The 21,477-nt window shown below is 42.6% G+C and overlaps 1 protein-coding gene across 4 annotated transcripts; it reads left to right on the forward strand.

Moving 5' to 3' along the window:
- On the forward strand, window positions 1-20,702 carry slka (STE20-like kinase a). Of its 4 annotated transcripts, none has more exons than XM_076975596.1 (19): window positions 1-900; window positions 3,224-3,388; window positions 4,421-4,469; window positions 6,384-6,533; window positions 6,737-6,809; window positions 7,038-7,232; window positions 7,601-7,682; window positions 7,792-7,923; window positions 8,078-9,286; window positions 9,392-9,522; window positions 9,828-9,945; window positions 10,939-11,118; window positions 12,967-13,059; window positions 14,977-15,106; window positions 15,596-15,720; window positions 16,154-16,342; window positions 16,461-16,586; window positions 17,691-17,804; window positions 18,124-20,702. In XM_076975596.1, exons 1-19 carry the CDS (start codon window positions 751-753, stop codon window positions 18,259-18,261), a joined length of 3,549 nt encoding a protein of 1,182 aa, XP_076831711.1. In that variant the 5' UTR covers window positions 1-750; the 3' UTR covers window positions 18,262-20,702. The 4 variants fall into 4 exon arrangements, with proteins under 4 accessions (XP_076831711.1, XP_076831710.1, XP_076831712.1 ...); XM_076975595.1 differs by having other exon boundaries at window positions 2-900; window positions 9,828-9,951; XM_076975597.1 differs by lacking the exon at window positions 12,967-13,059 and adding an exon at window positions 13,826-13,897 and having other exon boundaries at window positions 2-900; window positions 9,828-9,951.
- The last annotated feature ends 775 nt before the right edge of the window (window positions 20,703-21,477 follow it).

Raw genomic sequence — 21,477 nt, forward strand, 5'->3', positions numbered from 1 at the left:
CTCGCTCTCGTCATCGCCGTGCACGCGCTTTCCACATCCACTCCTTGTGTCGCAAACGGGTCTCGTCTCTCCAAACAAGTTGGGGGATGAGATTACGAGCCCTTGTGGATAAGAATGGACGTTAGACTCAACGCAGCAGTCTGTTCTGTTTCTTTAGGTCAGATTTAGGTCAGACTCGTTCTTGTTTTATTCGATTTCTTCAAGCTGGGACCGAGCTTTCATGGGCTGGTTGGGCCGTGACCCGTTCGTCTGGGTATCGGCGTCCCTCTTCTCTGCTGCTTGTTGAGGGTTCACAAGGGGACAAATACACGTTCTCACCAGTACGAGTACAGGGACACGTTTCTAAAGTGGACTCGTAAAGACGGACTTGTTTCTGCTGCACATTCACAAGAGGAACCAAAACACTCAAAACTCGCTCACCGACCAACGCCGTTCAGTGTCCCTCCTCATTTCCACTAGTTATGGACGCAGTTGTGGATTATTTTACTTCACAGCTATGGACATTTTTCATAGACATATTCTAGTTACATAAATGGTCAGACGCTTCTTGACAAGCTGTCAAGGAATCTCGCAGGAATTATTTGTGACTGTCTGGCTGCCTGGCTTCAAATGTGAGGCACTGAGTCAGCTAACGTTAGCCGAGGAACCGCCATTGAGAGCTAGCTCGCTGCTCAGTAAACACACGTTTGAGTGAGATCGGCGGTTACTGTCGATTTTTAGTGTTTTAACTGTACATTCCCGGCTGCAAATATGTCGTTTTTCAATCTGCGGAAAATATTTAAGCTGGGTACCGAGAAGAAGAAGAAGCAGTACGAGCACGTGCACAGAGACCTGAACCCTGAAGAGGTCTGGGAGATCATCGGTGAACTTGGAGATGGAGCCTTTGGGAAGGTCTACAAGGTACATGTTTCTGGTGCCGTTTTTGTTCACAGGTGTATCCAAATACTGGTCTCTCTCTTTTGTAGATTTCCACTGAATACGTGGAAATATCAAGACCCACTTCCGAGATTGAGTAGACAAGCTGCTATGATCTTGCCATACAGTCATGTATTTTTTCTGCATTTCAAATCACCACGTTTTTTTTGATAAGCATAACTGAAGGCTTATTTTGTGTCTGACAGTATGGGCCTCTTTCTATTTTACACTGACCCTAAATGTAAGCACTTTATTTTCACATTAACTTGACCTTATGTCAGAATACTATGATAGGCTGTAGGATTAATCCAAATGCACTCTGGCATGGTAGTACAGAAAGAAACAACCTCCAACTATGAAACAAAACAGGATGATAAACTGAGTTGAGATGATTTGAAGAATTGTTATGGCATAATTATCCCATTAAAATATATCCTACATTAGGCAGATGGGCTTTAACATTTTATGATTTTACATTTTACACAAATCAGGACATTTCTTTACAAAATAGTTTAAAGTCTTTGTTACTGCTCCCTATTATGGAATGTATTATACTTTACCATGCACTTGACTGGGTGTCATCAACATGCCACCCACTACATTTCTTTACACAATAAGTATACTTGCACAAGTATTCACAATAACAATGTGTTCTGTGAGATACTAGCACATGCTGACTTATCCTTTGAAGTTACTGTAAGATCTTTGGATTTTAAAAATAATTTTCACACAGGGGTGTAATTAATAAAGTTTTAGGCGCATGCAGTGATTTCTAAGAGTGTAGAAAGCATGGATCGTGTGCCTTCCCATTGACTCTAGACTAGAGAATCTAGTGCTTGTGTTAATCGAGGAGGTGGGTGTGGGAGAATGTCATAAGTAACACATTTCAGTAGCAGTCACGCCCTCAAAGCAAACACCATGCTTTAATTTTGGTAACTTGTATTGATAACTAGGCTAGCTGGGTCACTGCACAAGCAGATTAGAATGAATTAACATCCAACTGTGCAGTCTTCATTGTTCTGTAATAATGAAACCTTTGACATTTACGTCTCATTGCATATTTATGTTTAACTTTCTTTCACCAAATGATCTGCAAGAACACCAAGTGTTGCTCCTATAAAAATAGCTAGATCTAGGTAAAATAGCTTAACAAACGATGTGTAAGTATCGTAACATTTTATAAAAAGCTTCATCCGTTTCCTAACTGATTACAGCGGGGCTAGGCGTTGGCCAGTACACAGAGAACCAGAGTGAGTGTGTGTGACGTAGAGCTTTATGTAAATAGAAAGTCTGACGACACATACATTTCCACACTTCATTCTCTCCATTCTTCACTCCTCTGAGCTTCGGTATCCATAAACATTATTCCTGAAGCCATTCTTAAAATAGCATCAGCGTTCCAGTGTATGAAGTAGTGAATGGAATTTGGTCACTCCTCCCATTAGTAGATTAAAATAGATGTTCGACAACACATTTGTCTTATGGTGTTCGCATAGATAGATATATTAACTTAAGCTTTACAGTGCTTTCTCAAGATTCTTGACACGCCTCTTTATGAGGTAACCATGTTGTTTCCTTTTGCCCTTCTGCTTTTTGATCTTCTGTCCTACTTCAAACCTGCATGCCTTACAGAAAGAAATAAAGTTGTAAATGTAGATCACAAAATTACCTTTTCACATAATATTTAAAAGCAACACTTACTACAAAGATTTTTTTCTTGTACTAGTAGAACACCTAACAAATTTATTTGGCATCTATTAAAGTATTTTGCTGGATTATACACAATTCAGTAAATCTAAGGATGGATATGTTGTTTTGATGACTTTTACAAACGGAGAGGCTGCGTTCAGTTCCAGTGGAATGTCACTGCATTTGGCAGCGTGAGATGGGAAGATGTGGATATGTGCTTAAGTAGGTCAGAGGGAGTACACTTTTCTTACTCCATCATTTCTTTCCAAATTGTACCAACAGATGAAATGCTATAACAATGTCCAAAGGACAAAAGCCTGATAAATCAGGGATTTAATCCAACCTGAAAGTGAAAATCTGAGTAGATAATTAGATAGTAAGTAAATTAGAAGTAAATTTTATTTAGTACGCATATTACGCATCTATTTTTGCAGTTCTTTTAAAAGGATTATTTATTTAGTCAACTCAGTCGAAAACTTTAGATGTGGACTAAACACAAAAATGTGTTCACCAGTGCCTTTGCTTTGCAGTACAGCATTCACTGTGCTCTGGCCTTCGTAAACAAATTTATTCTCTGCTGCCTGTTCATCTGCCTTCCATTCAATGTTTTTTGCCTTAGGCTCAGAACAAGCAAACAGGCGTTCTGGCTGCTGCTAAAGTGATCGACACCAAGACGGAGGAAGAGCTGGAGGACTATATGGTGGAGATCGACATCCTAGCCTCCTGCGACCATCAGTACATAGTCAAGCTCCTGGATGCCTTCTACTATGATAGCAAACTATGGGTAAGAGCTCCATTTCAGCTTCAGTTACTTGTCTGTGTTCATGTGGTTTTCCTCAAGCTAGACAAATAAACACACACTCTCACACACCTATTTCAGGAGGGGGAGGTGTGATATCAAGCTGTTTGCATTTCAGCCTTAGAAAATTACATTGGTAATTGTTGGTCAGTGAACAGTCACTCAGTAACAATAGCTAGTATGCACTATTTACATGCCTATTTATGCATTTGGAAGACGCTCTCATCCAGATTCACTTATGTTACAGAGGTAGACAGATGTAGTGTTGGGAGTCTTGTCCAGTGACTTTTACTGGTTTAGCATGATGCACTTTTTCAGATGAAGGATTGATGCAGTGTTGTTACCAATGGCACTATAGCAATCACTCTCACACAGTGTATAATGTGTAAGATCACTTTCAGTAGATCCAGCCTACTGTCTGCACATTCATTGGTGGTTTCTTTCACAAAGCAATTAAGTCCAGGTGGTTTCAGATGATCCCCCCCCCCCCAGCTCCCCACCTCCCCACCTGTGGTGGGTATATATGTGAGGATAATGGTTTGCTGCAAATGACCAGAGAAAGTACTCATGAATAACTTATATGTAGGTCTAGCTTGCTTCTACAGGCTTGTCAGATGAGATTAATGCATCACTGGCATGTTTGCTTAAAACTGGGAGAGTATTTCAGGTCAGTCAGCTGTTAACGGCTTTAAATGGACTGAGATGTGGTTTGCACAGTGTGCAGGATCTTCAAAAGAGATTTCTAAAATATTAATGCAGCCATGAGTACAATGGTGTATAATTGAGTAATAGTCATCTGGTAGTCAACTAGAGTCCTTTTGAAATCTTAGCTTGTTGTACTGGCTACGTCAGATTTATTCCAACATGGAAGTCAAAATCTGATCAGGTAACATGGCTGTGAGCACCATTTTTGCAAAGGCTTTGCCTTTTTGTATTCTATTTGTTTGTAGGCAGAAACTCAGCTAGATGAATCATTATTCCAAAGACTGAACATCCCTGCTTTCTCTCTCTCTCTAGATTCTTATAGAGTTTTGTGCAGGAGGTGCAGTTGATGCTGTCATGCTGGGTGAGTGTTTTCTTCATTGTTGGAAATACTGAAATTGAAAATGGTTGAATCATTTCAACAGTAATCTCAAATAAATTCCTTTACCCTCAACTTCACAGTTTGACACTGACCAGGTCTAAAGCATATAATTATCTGAGCTCTGATTTCAAGGAGTGGTTAGTGTCTTTAAGCTACTCTCCTTCTGCTGTTTTATTTGGAAGTGTTTTTGAAACCATCCTACACATTTTCCAGTAAATGTTGCAGGAACATGTTATACCACTTTATGAAATGGGGCAAGGCTGTTCAATAGATTACAATCAAACAAAAGAGTAAGTTTAATGATTCATTTGTCTATCTATATTAATACATTTATTTAAGTAGTTTCTTAGATTTTAGGGGTACAAACATAATGGCTAAATCAGGGTGTCCGCGGGGTTGTAAAAAGTATTAAAAGGTAGTAAATTCAGTTGGCCAAAATTAAGGTCATTAAAAAGTAATAAGTTGTAATAAGTAATAATCTGACGAGGTATTAAATTTTCGAACGATCATCCAACTGCCTAGACGTTTTTGAATTTGTGTTATGTACAGCCCTTTCTCCTAAAATTCCTTAAATTAGATTTATTTATATGTTGCTAGCAGTGATATGACGTGACCTGATGTTTGTTCGCGCACGCGCCAGTCACCTAAATACCGGCTGGTTTGCCGCCAAATGACACGGTGGCCAGCAATTTCCGCCCAGAACCGTCATAGAGGCCAAATTGCGTTCAGTCATACGAACGTTCTTCATTCTTTCATATCGTGACGCTAAGCGGGACGAGAATCAGGACCTAGTGTTATTTATACCGGGACAAGGCAGAAGATCGAACATTTACCGGTTTCAATAGTTTTCACAATCGTTTTACGCGGTAAAACAAAGTTACTGCCGTTCGCTACAGCGTTGAACACTGTCAGAGCTAGCCACAAGTTCTTGTGATAAACAGGTAGATAGATAGGCCTATTAAGTTCACGTCAACCCCGTGTAGTTAACGGTGACATAAAATAAGAAGTAATGGTAATCGCCGTATCCCCGTGCCGTCACCTGTCAACCCCCCCGCCGGTCTTCTCACCTTTTTAACCCCTGACCCATTTTCATACCTGTTTAAAGACTGGCTTAGGCCAGTGGTTAGCAACAACCGAGAGGCCATTTCAGTAGCCACTGGTACTATTTTTTAATACGGTCATGCTGGTATAAAAAAATATTTTGTAGGTATTAAAAAGGTATTAAATTCAACTTAAGAATCTCTGTATATACCCTGTAAATATATCTGGTTGGAGAATGATTCATACACACAAGATTGGTGCTTGTTAAGACAATGTCATATATATTTGCACTGCCCCACCTGAACCTGAAACGCTCGTAGGAGGTGCTGTTAGCGAAGAGGTGTTCACCTCGGAAACTGATTTGTTTGAGCAGGAGGGTTGACTCACTGTTTGTGCCAGTATGACTCCTTCTCCCTTCTGTTCCAATAGGCCTCACTTCCCCCTTAGCAGGGCCCCTGTCACAGTTTTGGACAGTTATCAGCAAGCCAAGGGCAGCAGCATATTATAAAGGACCCTGAAACGACAGCACATTATACAGCGTTATGAGCGACAGTAACAGAAATGGCCTTGTTTTTGCTTTAGTTCTTTTGTCTAGTTGAAAATAATACATTTCCAATGACGCATTAAAGAGTGAGACAGGAAGACCCAATTCAGATTCATTTTGCCTAGCCAACTTTATATGATATTAATTTTTCATATGCTGGATCAAGGCCACATTTATAGCAAAATTCTACAATGACTTGAATGATCTGTTATCTATGTTTTTTTTTTAATCTCACCTTACTGTTGTTTTCACTTTCTCTTATTTCCTAAGTATGTACATACATGCATTTAATTGAGTGCGTATGTGTTCAGAGCTGGAGCGGCCCCTGACTGAGCCGCAGATTCGGGTTGTGTGTAAACAGTCCCTGGAGGCGTTGGCTTATCTCCACGAGAACAAGATAATCCACAGAGACCTGAAAGCTGGAAACATTCTCTTTTCCTCAGATGGTGACATCAAGCTAGGTGAGAGACCTTATTAGGCTTCTACTCCGCGTGTGTTGCTAATTTTATATACTGTTATTGAGCATGGAAACAGCAATGCTAAGAATGGGCTTCTATATTATTTTAGTATGTTGAGAGCTAAAGCAAAACGTTTTCTTGCTCACATTGTGTTGGCTATGGCATTTAGACATATGTCTTTAATCTGGATGATTGTCTCCACTCAGCTGACTTTGGAGTGTCTGCAAAGAACACAAAGACCCTTCAGAGAAGAGACTCTTTCATTGGAACTCCTTACTGGTTAGTCTTAGCGTGTTTGGCTCTTTTGGGTATTTTGTAGGTTTAGTCTATTCCAATATTTTAAAGATATTGTAAGCACAACACTGCATTTTTTATTTTAACTAATGTTAACAAGTACATTTATTAATCTCTTCGCTAATGCATTTCCTTTTTTAAATCCCATTTTTCATCTGTTCCTGTTCTTTTCCACCTTTATGTGGCTGTATGCTCCTCCCCTCGTGTCTGCAGGATGGCTCCTGAAGTAGTGATGTGTGAGACATCAAAGGACAGACCTTATGACTACAAAGCGGACATCTGGTCCCTGGGGGTCACACTGATCGAGCTGGCACAGATCGAGCCGCCCAATCACGAGATGAACCCGATGAGAGTCCTGCTCAAAATAGCCAAGTCTGAGCCTCCAACACTCATGCAGCCTTCGCGATGGTATGAACCTGCTGAATCAGGACATGAGCAGTGCAAATTCTCATTCCATTCATCTATTTGAGGAATTCACGTGATCCTCCAGTAAAATATTATTTACAAATAACCTTATGGTTTATACAAAGAGACTCTGATTGGATAAAAAAGACTTTGAATTTGTCTCACAATAGTGATGTATCCATGTTGCAAGCTGTTCAAATGAGTAATGATGAATCACATCAACATTCGCCCACCCAGAGCACTGAAGTTGCACTGTACAGCATCATATTTTTCAGTTGCTATGTTTTTTTTTTCCTTTCAATTAAGTATTTGCGGATGTGTTTTTCAGTTAGCGAATGTGTTTTTAATTAATTCCTACCTTTGTTGAACAGGTCTCCAGAGTTCAGTGATTTCCTGAAGAAAGCGCTGGACAAGAATGTGGACCAGCGATGGAACGCTACCCAACTTCTGCAGGTGCTTTATTCATTAAGGGACTCGGGGTTCCTAAAACGAAATAAAAAGCAGGCGTGAAATTTTCACGTAGAGATGTAATCATTCTGTGGTTCATATCATATTCTTTCAGCATCCGTTTGTTGTAAGTGTGACTAGTAACAAACCTCTTTGTGAGCTGATTGCTGAGGCCAAAGCAGAAGTGTTTGAGGAGATCGAGGAAGGCAAAGAAGAGGAGGAGGAAGAAGAACCAGACACACAGCTGGTACGGCGCATCATTAAAACCAAAGCACTATTGGTCCTGAACATAAATATCTATATACATTAGTGGATATGGTTATTCTATTACATGCGTTATGAGTTCTACCTTCATTTGTAACCACATGTGTTCATATCACCATGTCTCTCTGTTTTCATAGCATATACGAGGACACAAGCGTGCACTGTCAGAAACCAGCGTTGGCAGCTTGGACGATGACAAGGTTTCTCAGAACACGTCTGTGCTGGAGTCAGTCAGGGAGGGTGCTGAACTGCAGGCAGGGCCCCGCACGGCTGAGGTCGGCCAGGTTCCCTCCACCATGGGGGTGCCCTCGGCTCAGCCTGACCACGCTCAGACTGAGGCGCCGACCCGGATCAGTGAAACGGAACACAGTGCTGAAGAGTCACATCCTGAAGACAAGAGGGCAGCAAAGCCTGAAGAGATCCAGACTCCACAAACCACTGCTAAGGAACTCCCTGTTGACGAACCAGATGCCCCGACACCAGTCAGCATGGAAACCCAGGACGCTGCTATCCAGAAGGTGGTGACCGTCAGTGAAGAGACTGGAGAAGAGGAGAAGGAGGAAGTTAAAATGGAGGATTCTACAGAGAACCTTGAGGAGGACAGGAAAATGGATAGAGTACAAACTGATCAATGGACGGAGAAGACTGATGAACCAGAGACCAAGACCTCAACAGAGACAGAAGAGGGAAGTTCTGAACTCCTAGAAGAAACTAAACCAGAGAACACAAGTGACAATTTTTCAAAAGGAGCTAATGTTGAACTCTGTGAGGATGGCACAGATGTCACAGGAAAGTCGGAGGGCACGATTGAGACTAAAGGAGACGCAGACAAAAGCATCCGGGATAGACAGCCAGAAGTAGTAGTTGAAGACACCTCTGCTGACATGCCTACAAAGGAAGAGAAGAATGAGGAGGAGGAGGAGAAGGAAAAGGAGAAACCCCAGGAAGAACCCTCAGACGACCAAGATAAAAAAGAAACCCAGGAGTCTAAACCTGTAAATGAGAACCAACCAAAAGCAGTCGAAGACATTCACATAGAGACAAAGAAAAGAGAATGTGAAGACGTGGCAGTAGATGTGACACCTGTCACTGTCATTAATGGAGTAAGGGAGGAGGAAGACCGTGTTCCACAGGAGGTTCCAGAATGCAGTGAGGACCAATCAGTGTCCTCTGAAGCAGCTACAGAAGCTGATGTGGATCAAAATACTCCTGGAGCAGTTAAGCCTGATGTTGAGAAGGATTCTGATTCTGGAAGCAGCTCTGCAGCAGATACCAACAGCATCGACATAAATCTCTCTATCTCCAGCTTCCTATCCAAAGGCAAGGAGGGGTCTGTTTCAATACAGGTAAAAGAATATCAACAGAATATCGCACAGATCATCTGCCTAGGTGTATCAGATCAGTCTTTTAAGATGTTCTTAATACTCATGAAGTTTAATACTCCTCCACAGGACACCAGGCGCCAGAAGAAGACTTTGAAAAAGACGCGCAAGTTTATGGTGGATGGAGTGGAAGTCAGCGTGACAACTTCAAAAATAATTACAGACAACGACACCAAGAGTGAGGAACTGAGGTTTCTGAGGTACTGACGTTTTCATAGTGCCATTATCAATATATATATCACACAAGATTTTTATTTGGGGGGGAGGGGGGGTTGTTTGTTTGTTTTCTTGCCCTTCTTGCTCACATTGACCAAGACTAAATTACACACCATATGGTATATTTGCCTGCTGGTGTATTTATATTTGACTACTGTCATTTCAAAGTGGCAGTCTACATTTCCAGAAAATTACAATTCCACGTCAAGGCACTTTGTTGTGTGTGTGGCGATATGTGCTGTGGTGAGTTCAGTGCCGTGGTGTCACGTGTTCTGTGGTCTCTCTCTAGACGTCAGGAGCTGCGTGAGCTGAGGCTCCTGCAGAAGGAGGAGCAGAGAGCCCACCAGCAGCTCGCCAACAAGCTGCAGCAGCAGAGAGAGCAGCTGTTCCGCCGCTTTGAGCAGGAGGTGACGGTCAGTGCTTCATGGCCTCGCTGCACACACACATACACACACACACCAGCCAGTGCCGCAGGGTTTCTAGTGAGTGTGTGAAATGAGTGGTGTTTGATCACGGATGGTAAACTGTGGCAGTGCTGTGACTTTCCAGGATTGGGCTTTCAGACATTTATATTTATGCCATTCGACAGATGTTCTTGTCCATAGTCACTTGCATGTTTGTTAGTGTGGAGAGGAGCTACTCACTGACATCCTTTATCTCTTTAACATTTATGAGTTGAGTTGTGCCAGATAATATATCTGCACAATACAAGTCAAATGGATTGAAGTTGACTTTAAAGCCAATCCAGTATTTCCACACTTGTAACTATTAGATCTACAACGTCCAATACACTTCTTAATTTCCCTGAGGGAAACCCCCCAAAGGGATCAATAAAGATCTATCTATCTATCTATACTTACTCAAATAGCATCGACTATTATACTGTGGGTACAATGGAGGATCTGTACTCAATACTAACTGTATCAGGTTCTGAAGGAGACTTCATTTGCATGTCTACATTTGGTGGAAGAAATGTTGGGTGAATGTCACCCCAGAGGCACAAGATTTTCACACATTTCCTTGCATTTTTTTTATAGCCACATAGTGTAAAATGAAATGTGTTATGCTGGTGAGGGAGGTGAAGAGATGGACACTTCCACCACTGCCTTTGTGTTAAAAATGTTTCATAAAAGACTTTAAAAAGCAGAATTTGATTGGGTTTAATACATCACATAGGGATCAGTTAAAATAAACGTTCAGTATCAGCCGGCTCATATACCGATCTTTCAGAAACCTCGGGATTTTGTACATTTACCATAGACATGTTCCCTCACACACTGGTGTGCAGTTTGTGTGTGTGTGCGTGCGGGCTGGCAGGTCTCTCAGATGGATTCCCCAGGGCTCAGGTACCCTGGTGGACACTCTAGTTCCTCCTTTTAGCACCTCTCTCTGCCTCTCAGGGGAAGAAGCGGCAGTACGACCAAGAGGTGGAGAACCTGGAGAAGCAGCAGAAGCAGAGCATCGAGCGCATGGAGCAGGACCACACCAACCGCCTGAGGGACGAGGCCAAGAGGATCAAAGCGGAGCAGGACAAGGAGCTCTCCAAGTTCCAGAACATGCTGAAGAATCGCAAGAAGGAGGTATGGGTTGTGTATGTGTGTGTGTGTGTGTGTGTGGTGGGGGCGGGGTCACAGTTACTGCTGTGTGCACGTGTGTGTGTGTGTAAAGTTATGATGGAGACGTGTTGCTGTATTGGTCTGCTTTTGTCTGGTGGAGGGCCTGTGTTTTAATGAGCTGCATAAATGGCTCTTTCCTGAATTCTTTATATCCGGGTGCAGCCTTCACTAATCCCCCTGTGCACACGTGATCTGTCCACACTTGTGGCTTTCTTTTCCGACCACGGCGACCGCCTCGGCTGCATTGTCTCCAAGGTCACCTTACGGGCCGTATCCCAGCAGCCTGTGCGTTGTGACGTTTGTCCAGTCCAGGGTGCTGCTGGGCTTCAGTCCACACGTGCAGCACAGCTTTAGCCTGGCGCACACACCGCGGCACGCTTTAAACACCGCGGCACGCTTTAAACACCACGGCATGTTTACTGCTGGGCACTACAGCCACTTGCTTAGCACGATCTTAATGACAATGTGTTATCCCATGTGTGGCTATACTTTTCAGTAGTTGCTTCTTTAGTTGTATGTTTTAACACGCATGTTGCCCGCATACCTTCATTATTGCGCTGCAGCTGAGTTTGACGCTTTCTCTCTCTCTGCATGTCCGCTAATCTGTCAGTTATGGCACTGTGCTGCACTGCAATGACTTCAGCTTTGGCGACACTGTCCTCTTTTAAATTTGCCAAACAGAATGCATTCCTTAGTTATTTATACTATTACACTGTTTAAATTGTATTGTTATTTACTAGTATGTCATATAACCCTGTTTTATTTTTATGATGTCCTCTATACTGTGATATGTTTGTGTAAATGTTACTAATGATGTTGATTGTGTGTGTGCTCTGGAGAGTGATTCTTGATACTGTGGTGGAGGGCTTTGACTGACTATCATAACTCAGATATGTAAAAAGTCTTCTCTGTTAGGTTGATTACAACTAAATATAATTGATCTTTTCCCCCTTTATAGTTAATGATCTCCATTGCATGGTGCACACTAAATGATATAATAAACCTGACATCTTGAGAGTAGATGAGTGGAGAAAGAGTAACAGACCTATATATAGGACTCCATTACTGTTGAATGATGCTATCTATGGACTTCACCATAGTGTGCACACCTCTAGAAAATGGGTGCCTCCTTAAAAGCTTAATTTTATTCTATGACCTCATTAACCTTTCTATGACACAGCACCTGCTATGCTGTTATATTCATATTTGGACCCCAAAAAAAACCCCTCTCACAATATAAGTGCATATATAAGCTATAATTGGCATTTAGGTATGAATTCCAGGTTTGCAATGTGGCGCTACTGAACGGAGGTAAGCATGTCATGTGTTTACCTTCACAGCTAGAAGTAAGGTCCACAAAGTCTGTCTCCACTTTGTCTGGTCAAGAGAATTAATCCGATTCGTTATAGTGTGCATCATTTTAGAGATTATACTACCATTATCATAATAAGATTACATTGGTAAAGACTTGTGCTCAGCATTGAAAACATTCCTATTTCTTTTACTCTTTTGACATGCTTTCTGATATGGTGGCTGATTTTATATATAATTGTTAATGGCATCTTTAAATCAACTTACTCGACAACCTCTTTAGGGTTTCTGGGAGACTTCTGTTTAAACATAATTTTACACTAAATCATTACTGCATCTAGGGTAACTTTCAGTGGTACTAATCATCACACCAGTAGAGTTTCTGTTCCAGACTAATAATTGCATGCCATGACTTCGGCTAATCCGTGGTGGCAGCTGTGCTCAGTCCTTGACGTAGCAGCGCATCAATCCCCCATCTGTTTGCATAATCGTACGCCATAGGTCAAACAGGAAATCGGCCTGTCACCTAAACACATGAGAAAAGATCTTATGAAACGCTTAAAGGAAGACCTAGCTGTTGCTCAGCAAGAAGAGGTAAATAACTCTATAGCTGTTTATTGCTTGGTCTATGCAACTATTTTATACAAACATGTGCATCTGCACACACACACACACACACACAATCATTTTCCAGCATTTTTTCAAGGCTTCCAGGATCAGATGTCACTTCACTTTTGAGTTGAGTGGTGACATTCACCATTTACAGCAAACAAGTGTGTGATCACCACTGTAGATCACATCCCTCCCTCTTCCTTATGGATATTTGAAACTTTGCTGTTTGAAACATGCTGTTCTCTCCATAAAAGAGGAGTGCTGATTTCAGCTGAGTTGGACTAATACCGCACAGCAAATCGGCCGCGTCTTCATCCTGCAGCTTCCTCGGAGACCAGATGAGGCCTGTGGACTAGATTTTAACAAACTAATCTGTGCGTAACATTTGTTCCTGCCCTGCCTGTCATTAACGCTTCACACCAACAAGCATGTGGAGGATACAGAGTCAAACGAAGGAGCGTCCTGAAGAGGACTTGAATCCCGCGCTCAGCTGCTCCCTAACACGGCCCTTCTCCGTTAGCCTGGACGTCTGAGTTTACTGACTCTCTCCCGCATGTCGGTCTTGCTGCCTTAACACGCGACCGTAGCCTGTCACCAGATGCTGAGGAAGATTTGGGACTGCGAGCGTGTGCGTGTGTGTGTGTGCGCTCCGAGGTGATGAACTGTCAGGCGAGCGTGTGCATGCGTATGCGAATGTGCGAGTGTCTTGTCCCTGATGTGGTAGCGTGCACTGTGTTTTGCTCCACAGGCTGTGGCCCAGGTTATGATACAGTCTTTTCAGTTGTCCTCATGTGCTCTGTTCAACGCTCAGATGCAGGATGTAAGTGTCACCCTCCTCCTTCAGCCACTGCCCCTGCTCACATGTGCCTGCCTGGCCACCACCACACGGATGGAAGTGCGGCCCCAGAAACCTGTTTAGTGGCAAAAAGACTGAACAGAGACATGTAGGCATACATCAATCCACTGACACATTACTACGCCCATCCACTGACATGACTTGGTTGTTTTGTTTTGCAAAGATTGAGTGTAACCCAAAAAGAAGGTGACCCATTCACAGAAAAGGCTTTTTCTCGGCCGCTGCCTAGTACACACATCACCCATGCGGTTCGTGCACTTTCACATGTATCCGCAGCAGACCCAGTACTGCGTTGTGATGGGGAAGGCACATGTGAGCACGAACGTGCTCTTCTTTTTGGAGTGCTGTCTGTGTTTGTGCTACAGTGTAGTGTCTCTCTCTAAACGTACTCGACTGTGCGCTGTGATTTGCTCCAACTCCAGTTGAGTTCCTGTACGTTTCACTCACACTGTTCTCATCTGTGTGACACTGGGCTCTGTGTTTGAAAACGGACAAGCTGACGACCGTTACTGTGGCTACAGCGTTATCTTATCATGCCCCATTTATCTGTGGTGTTAACTGTGTGGCTAAGATAACATTTGGGTAATGTAGAGAAAATGTTTAAGACTTCACTTTTTTTAACTTCATTCCGATTTAAATATTAATATTTTCAGATCCAGATAATTTTTGTTTCATGTCGACAATGTTTCTGTATTACTTATTCTCTTACTCTGTGAACACTGATCTTAATGTGAACTCAGTATTATCATTTGAAGCCTTGAGGCTGTGTAATGTACAATGGTTTCCTAATGTTGCACTCATCCATGTCGGACTGTACCGTTGTTTCATGAGATTTAAATGTTGTCTTTCTGTAAGGCATTTTTTGCTGTTAATGAGTCTTTCACTGTTCTAAATGCCCTTTCGAGCAGTACTGTAGTCTGTGTTGGACATGTTCTGCGTGTGAAATGTTGTTGACCTCTTTTGTGATTGCATCGTTTAATCCGTACCTCTGAGACATTAATTGGTGCTACTTCTCATCTCTCGTGCCTCGTTCCTCGCCACAGGAGCAGGAGTTCCTGCAGAAGCAACAGCAGGAGCTGGATGGCGCTCTGAAGATCATCATCCAGCAACACAAGCTAGAGATCGCCACCATTGAGCGTGACTGCCTGAGCCACAAGCAGCAGCTTCTGAGAGGTCCCACACCACCTAACCATACTGAATATGAATATGCTGAACCCACAAAAACCATTCAGCAAATGTGACATGTTTAAGTGGGTTACTGAGGCAAAATCATGCATGATGCATGTCTAACTTGGGCACACGCATCTCACACAATGCAGTAGCGCATGGGTACAAATGGGTATTTATAGAAAGCTATGGCCACACTTTTCCATACTCTCCTGTCAGTGCAGAACATCGTTGGTTTTACATGTTTAATGGTAATGAATTTCCTCTTTTTGAGCGTTAGGACCTGGGGGATGTAGCACAGATACTTGATAAGAGATTCTGTGATGTTTTGACAGAAATGGTCTGGTGTTTATCGTAACTTTGCGTGACCTGTCTGAATATAATACCGTTTTTTCCTTTCCCCTTTTAGCCTTTGTCTGTCCCTCACACTTTCTTTTCATTGCTTTGTGTTGTGTGTGTATTCACATATATCACTTATCGCAACCTTGCCCACAGCTCGTGAAGCAGCCATGTGGGAGTTAGAAGAGCGCCACCTGCAGGAGAAGCACCAGTTGCTGAAGCAGCAGCTGAAGGATCAGTACTTCATGCAGAGACACCAGCTCCTGAAGAGACATGAGAAAGTGAGTGAAGAAGTCGGAACTGTTCAATTCACCCAAAGCTTTCGTCTTTTTATCTTTATCATAACCTTTTCATTTTGTGCATGAATTTGGTCGGTCTGCACCTGACGTCTTGCTATTAGAATCTAGCTTAATTCCAAGTATGAATTGTACACTCATTTGCATAACCATTACATTAAAAAACTGCCCAGTTAAAGGGTTTCACAAGCCTGTTTAGTATGCCTGCCTATGCCTTTACTAGAACACTTCTGTTCTCGCAAACATTAAACATGAGAACATTAGTTTGTTTTGCTTAATAAGATGTCAGCAACTGTTGTATGAACATATTCACACATAAACAAATATTAGCATATAGCATATTAGCATTTTTGGTTTGTGTTTTCCATCTGGAATGTGGTAACGGATGTGCATATGTCTGCTCTAACATGGGTAACAGGAGATGGAGCAAATGCAGGGCTACAACCAGCGGCTGGTCGAGGAGATGAGGAACCGGCAGGCTCAGGAGAGAGGTCGCCTGCCCAAGATCCAGCGCAGCGACGCCAAGACTCGCATGGCCATGTTCAAAAAGAGCCTGCGCATCACCGCCATGGGCACCCCGGAGCAGGACAGGGAGAAAATCAAACAGGTAAAGCCCAGCAGCTGTCGGGGGGGTAGGCGTCCAACATGGCCTTTAAATGCCAGTTTGTGTGCACAGGAGTAGAGTGTGTGTGCATGTGTGCTCATTCTGGGTTTTGTCGGGTCAGTTTGCCGTACAGGAGGAGAAGAGACAGAAGAATGAACGACTACATCAGCACCAGAAGCACGAGAACCAGATGAGAGACCTGCAGCTTCAGTGTGACTCCAACATCAGGGAGCTGCAGCAGCTCCAGGTCTACCACCACGCTCGTGTAGCGCCACACCGGGGACACGCTCGTGTAGCGCCACACCGCGGACACGCTCGTGTAGCGCCACACCGCGGACACGCTCGTGTAGCGCCACACCGGGGACACGTTCGTGTAGCGCCACACCGGGGAGACGCTCGTGTAGCGCCACACCGGGGAGACGCTCGTGTAGCGCCACACCGCGGACACGCTCGTGTAGCGCCACACCGGGGACACGTTCGTGTAGCGCCACACCGGGGACACGCTCGTGTAGCGCCACACCGGGGACACGCTCGTGTAGCGCCACACCGGGGACACGCTCGTGTAGCGCCACACCGCGGACACGCTCGTGTAGCGCCACACCGGGGAGACGCTCGTGTAGCGCCACACCGCGGACACGCTCGTGTAGCGCCACACCGGGGACACGCTCGTGTAGCGCCACACCGGGGACACGTTCGTGTAGCGCCACACCGGGGACACGTTCGTGTAGCGCCACACCGCGGACACGCTCGTGTAGCGCCACACCGCGGACACGCTCGTGTAGCGCCACACCGGGGACACGCTCGTGTAGCGCCACACCGGGGACACGCTCGTGTAGCGCCACACCGGGGACACGCTCGTGTAGCGCCACACCGCGGACACGCTCGTGTAGCGCCACACCGCGGACACGCTCGTGTAGCGCCACACCGCGGACACGCTCGTGTAGCGCCACACCGCGGACACGCTCGTGTAGCGCCACACCGCGGACACGCTCGTGTAGCGCCACACCGGGGACACGCTCGTGTAGCGCCACACCGGGGACACGTTCGTGTAGCGCCACACCGCGGACACGCTCGTGTAGCGCCACACCGCGGACACGCTCGTGTAGCGCCACACCGCGGACACGCTCGTGTAGCGCCACACCGCGGACACGCTCGTGTAGCGCCACACCGCGGACACGCTCGTGTAGCGCCACACCGCGGACACGCTCGTGTAGCGCCACCCTCACAACTCCTCCTCCTTCAATAGCTTTAAAAAATGCACCAGTGTCAAAATGTGCCTGTAATTCCTGCCTTGTATGTCTGCAGATAAAGGTTCTTGATATGTAATTAAACAGATCTTTTTGACTTCTAGAATGAGAAGTGTCATCTGCTAATTGAGCATGAGACTCAGAAACTGAAGGAGCTGGATGAGGAACACAGCCAGGAGCTTAAAGAATGGAGAGAGAAGCTTCGTCCCAGGAAAAAGGTATTTCACAGAGATTTGCTGTGCATACGTACGTGTAGCCACAGAAGACTATTGGTATCAGGCTTTTATATCCCACATTCTCTTTTAACAAATGTCTTGAAGCACACACATTTTTCGGATTTTTGAGTGCCAGTCATGATTAATGTGCTAATTTGTCTGTGCTTGTGGTGGTTTTATGAATTTCTTTATTTTAATGTTCTGATTTATTTGAAATTTTGCATATTTGACATTGAAAAGTGATTTAGATAAATATTTTGGAAATTGAACTTCATATTGGCTTGTGTTTCTGGTTGAACATGTGGTCCTCTTTCTAATCAAGGCTCTTGAAGAGGAGTTCACTCGGAAGCTCCAAGAACAAGAAGTCTTCTTTAAAATGAGTGGGGAGTCAGAGTGCCTTAACCCCACTGCCCAAAGCAGAGTCTCCAAATTCTACCCCATTCCTAGTCTCCACTCCTAATTTATAACTCATATCATCCTCCTGTATCTCAGGCACTATGAGGCTCTATTGGTAGAACAGCACAGCCTTGTGGTCATCCTCTAAGTTTACTGTACATGTCAGGAGGAATATTGAGTTTCATAAAGAATTGGTCATAATGGCATGAATTTTACAAAAAGTATGAAAAGCTAACAATCTTTTTAAAAAGGCGTTAGCTTGTATGTTCCTTTGTCATCCTGTACAACTATGAATCCAATGGATTAACTTTTCATTTCTATTTCTCTAGTCTGCTGGGAGTTGCATGTTTGCTGCATTGGCACAGATTTATATAATCGGTACACTCAGGCGGTTATTTTGTCTTTGAGGGAATAGTTATTGGAAATTAGCATAGAATGGCCACAAAGTTCATTCTGGGTCTATGATGTGTGATTTATATTTTATTTTTCTGGAGTGGTTTAGCAATGCGTTCTTGTAATGGCTTTGAACTATGGGAGATCTGCAGCTCAAGTTGCAGTGCACACATTCATGCTTTATATTAAACTGCCTTTTTTAGGCCCAGCTTAGAATTTACTTTTCAGTTCTTGTGCCTGAATTATCATTTCATGTATGTACATGTTTGTTTTGGAGTCTGTGAGTTTCAGTTTGGAATATGTACAATGCTGTATTTTTTTCTCTTCCATATCAAACAGCAAGATATGCAGTCTAGTTTTTTTAATCCTGGACTTTAAGGAGGCACAACATAATTAAGATGATGCTTCTCTCCTGTAAGTGATGTCTGTTACTTGCCGTCCTCTCAGAAATGTGCAAAATAAGTGTTCCTTAAAAGACCTTTCCTAAAAGGCTTTATTATGGGTCCCTACTTAATACAGAACAGTTCGGTCATAACGCCGCCCCAGTTCCAGCAGGTATCAAACTTCTTTGGTTTTCTTGTTCTACTGATATTTGTCTTATCTAAATCAAACATTGTACTGTCTCTTCAGAAAATGCATGGAGATGACTTCTATAAAACAAGCTTTTTATCCTGTTTCTCCATCATATCAAATTAGAATATCCCCTTTAGAGCTTTAATTTATCATTTTCAACCCAATTGCTGTGTATTGTATCCGTGTAGTAGTGTACGGTTAATTACCATGGGGAAATATTCCCTGCACTTTGTGTTGACTCAACACATTTGTAATGTAAACTTGAGGGCAGTTTTTGCATGTTTTAAGTGAATAGCTTCTATTGAATCTATTGAGTAAAAGAAAACATGAAAAGATATTGTCCATGGTAGTCTGCCATGCCCCTCATACACAGTAGATGCATATTGATTCTTTTAAGGGAGGCTGCTGAATACTGTTGAGATGTCATTATAAAAGCTCTCTAGCAAGACTTCTAAGTGGGGTATAACATGGTATAGCATTTTATCCTGGTCTTTTGAATGTATCTTTGGTGAAAGCAGTCCATGTGTAAAATTTTGTATTATGCAAAAAAACTATTTTTAAATAGTATCAAAATGTTTTCGGAGTATATACATTAGTGAAGCCCTGTGTTTACGGAGTTGTTTTCTTTATTAATAAGGCAAACAAGGTCCCCTGAATTCTTTTGTTTGCTTTTAAATATTATATTATATTTTTCATTTGTCCAGAACAAGGATTTAAAGTATTTTAGAACAGGACAAGGAAGGAGCCTTTTTATTTGCTTTATTGTAGTGTTTTTGTTCATTTGAAGACTTGCATGTTTGAAGTATTATTGTGCACATATTCATTAGTTTATTATACTTAATTTAATTTTCTGATGAAGGATATGGGCTGTTTAATTGGATATACAGTGATTAATTGCCTTTTCTATAATATCATTGCTGGTCATTGGTAAGACCCAACACTTTGTGTCTTTTGGTATCTAGCTCTGCTACTGCATCTGTTCAGTTTACAAACCGCAGCACTAGCTGTTCTTTTCTTTGCTTCGTTTGTTGCATAGCGACAGAGAAGAGGGCAACAGCAAAGTGAGTTAATTCCCAGGGTGCTTTGGGAACAGACTGTAGTGACTACCCACAGCAGTGCTTTTACCAGGTGCATCACTTTCTCATATATCACGCTAAGTCCTACTTTTTCCAATAAGCCTTTTGCAAAAAATATAGTTTCAGCGCATTTTCTGTATATTATTCACAACACTGCCAGTGTTGTGTCCACATGCCTCTAGCTTTGCTGAAATCCTGAATGCTGGATTTGTCTGATAATTGAACGTATTCTCCCCCCAAGTTGCATTATAGTTGTAGATCCCTCAGTTGAGTTCATAGAGCTGTCTAAATGCATTAATAGATCAGGATATTTGCCACTAGGATAACACAGTATCCTAGGACTGATTCTGCTGGACAACATTTAAATCTCTTGGCACTTGGATGGAATGTCTAAACCAGATCAGTCTGGCTATTGTATCTAATGCCTGTGTTGATTGATGTAAATAAAAATCTTCCCATTTTATTTAATGTCATTCTTTTGTGTTGTAACATGCTCCTAAACTGTATATGCTGTGTTTGCAAAAAACCCTTTTAATTATTCACTAAAGACCCACTTTTAAGACAATTTGTTTAAGCTCATAGTTTAAGCAGTTTTTTTCTGTCAGCAAGTATCGATGAATTGAGGCATTTTCCTATGGAAGTTTTTCTGTCTCAATATTCAAATGAAAATGTAATTGCATTTGCATTTACATGCTCCACTCATACAAGCAATTTTGAGCTCAAAATTCATATTCAAATGCAATAGTTCCATTTACATTTGCAAATTTGCAATGTGGTAGATGTCTATTCATTTCATTTACACATACATTTTGATGCTTTTTTTGTGGCTTTATTGAAATGAAAATGTATTTCCTGATTTGAATTGGAAATGAAAATGGAAATGAAAATGCATTTCTGCTCATACTGCATTTTCAAAATGCATTTTGACACAGTTGGGCGCTGTTGGTATCGTAATGTTATTGCAAACAGGAGATGCGCCGTTTTACCATTAACATTTGAATATTGACTTTTTTAGAATATTGACATTTCAAACACGTTATCACGGAATGCAAAGCATATTAATCTAATAGCATTTTAATTACAATTTTGATACAACATTTGCATGATCACATGAACTTGATAATTCAAATCGGGAAGTACATTTTCATTTCAATAAAGGCACAAATAAAGCATCAAAATGTATGTGTAAATGAAACATGAATAGACGTCTACCACATTGCAAATGTAAATGGGACTAT

The sequence above is a fragment of the Brachyhypopomus gauderio genome, chromosome 15, assembly GCF_052324685.1.
Source record: "Brachyhypopomus gauderio isolate BG-103 chromosome 15, BGAUD_0.2, whole genome shotgun sequence".
Lineage (NCBI taxonomy): Eukaryota > Metazoa > Chordata > Actinopteri > Gymnotiformes > Hypopomidae > Brachyhypopomus > Brachyhypopomus gauderio.

Excerpts from the sequence above, each read along its gene's own strand:
- slka (XM_076975595.1), top strand. The coding sequence starts at position 751 with ATGTCGTTTTTCAATCTGCGGAAAATATTTAAGCTGGGTACCGAGAAG. Across the intron at positions 6,534-6,736 it reads AGATGGTGACATCAAGCTAG|CTGACTTTGGAGTGTCTGCA; the intron begins GTGAGAGACCTT and ends GTCTCCACTCAG. Across the intron at positions 15,107-15,595 it reads CAAGCAGCAGCTTCTGAGAG|CTCGTGAAGCAGCCATGTGG; the intron begins GTCCCACACCAC and ends CCTTGCCCACAG.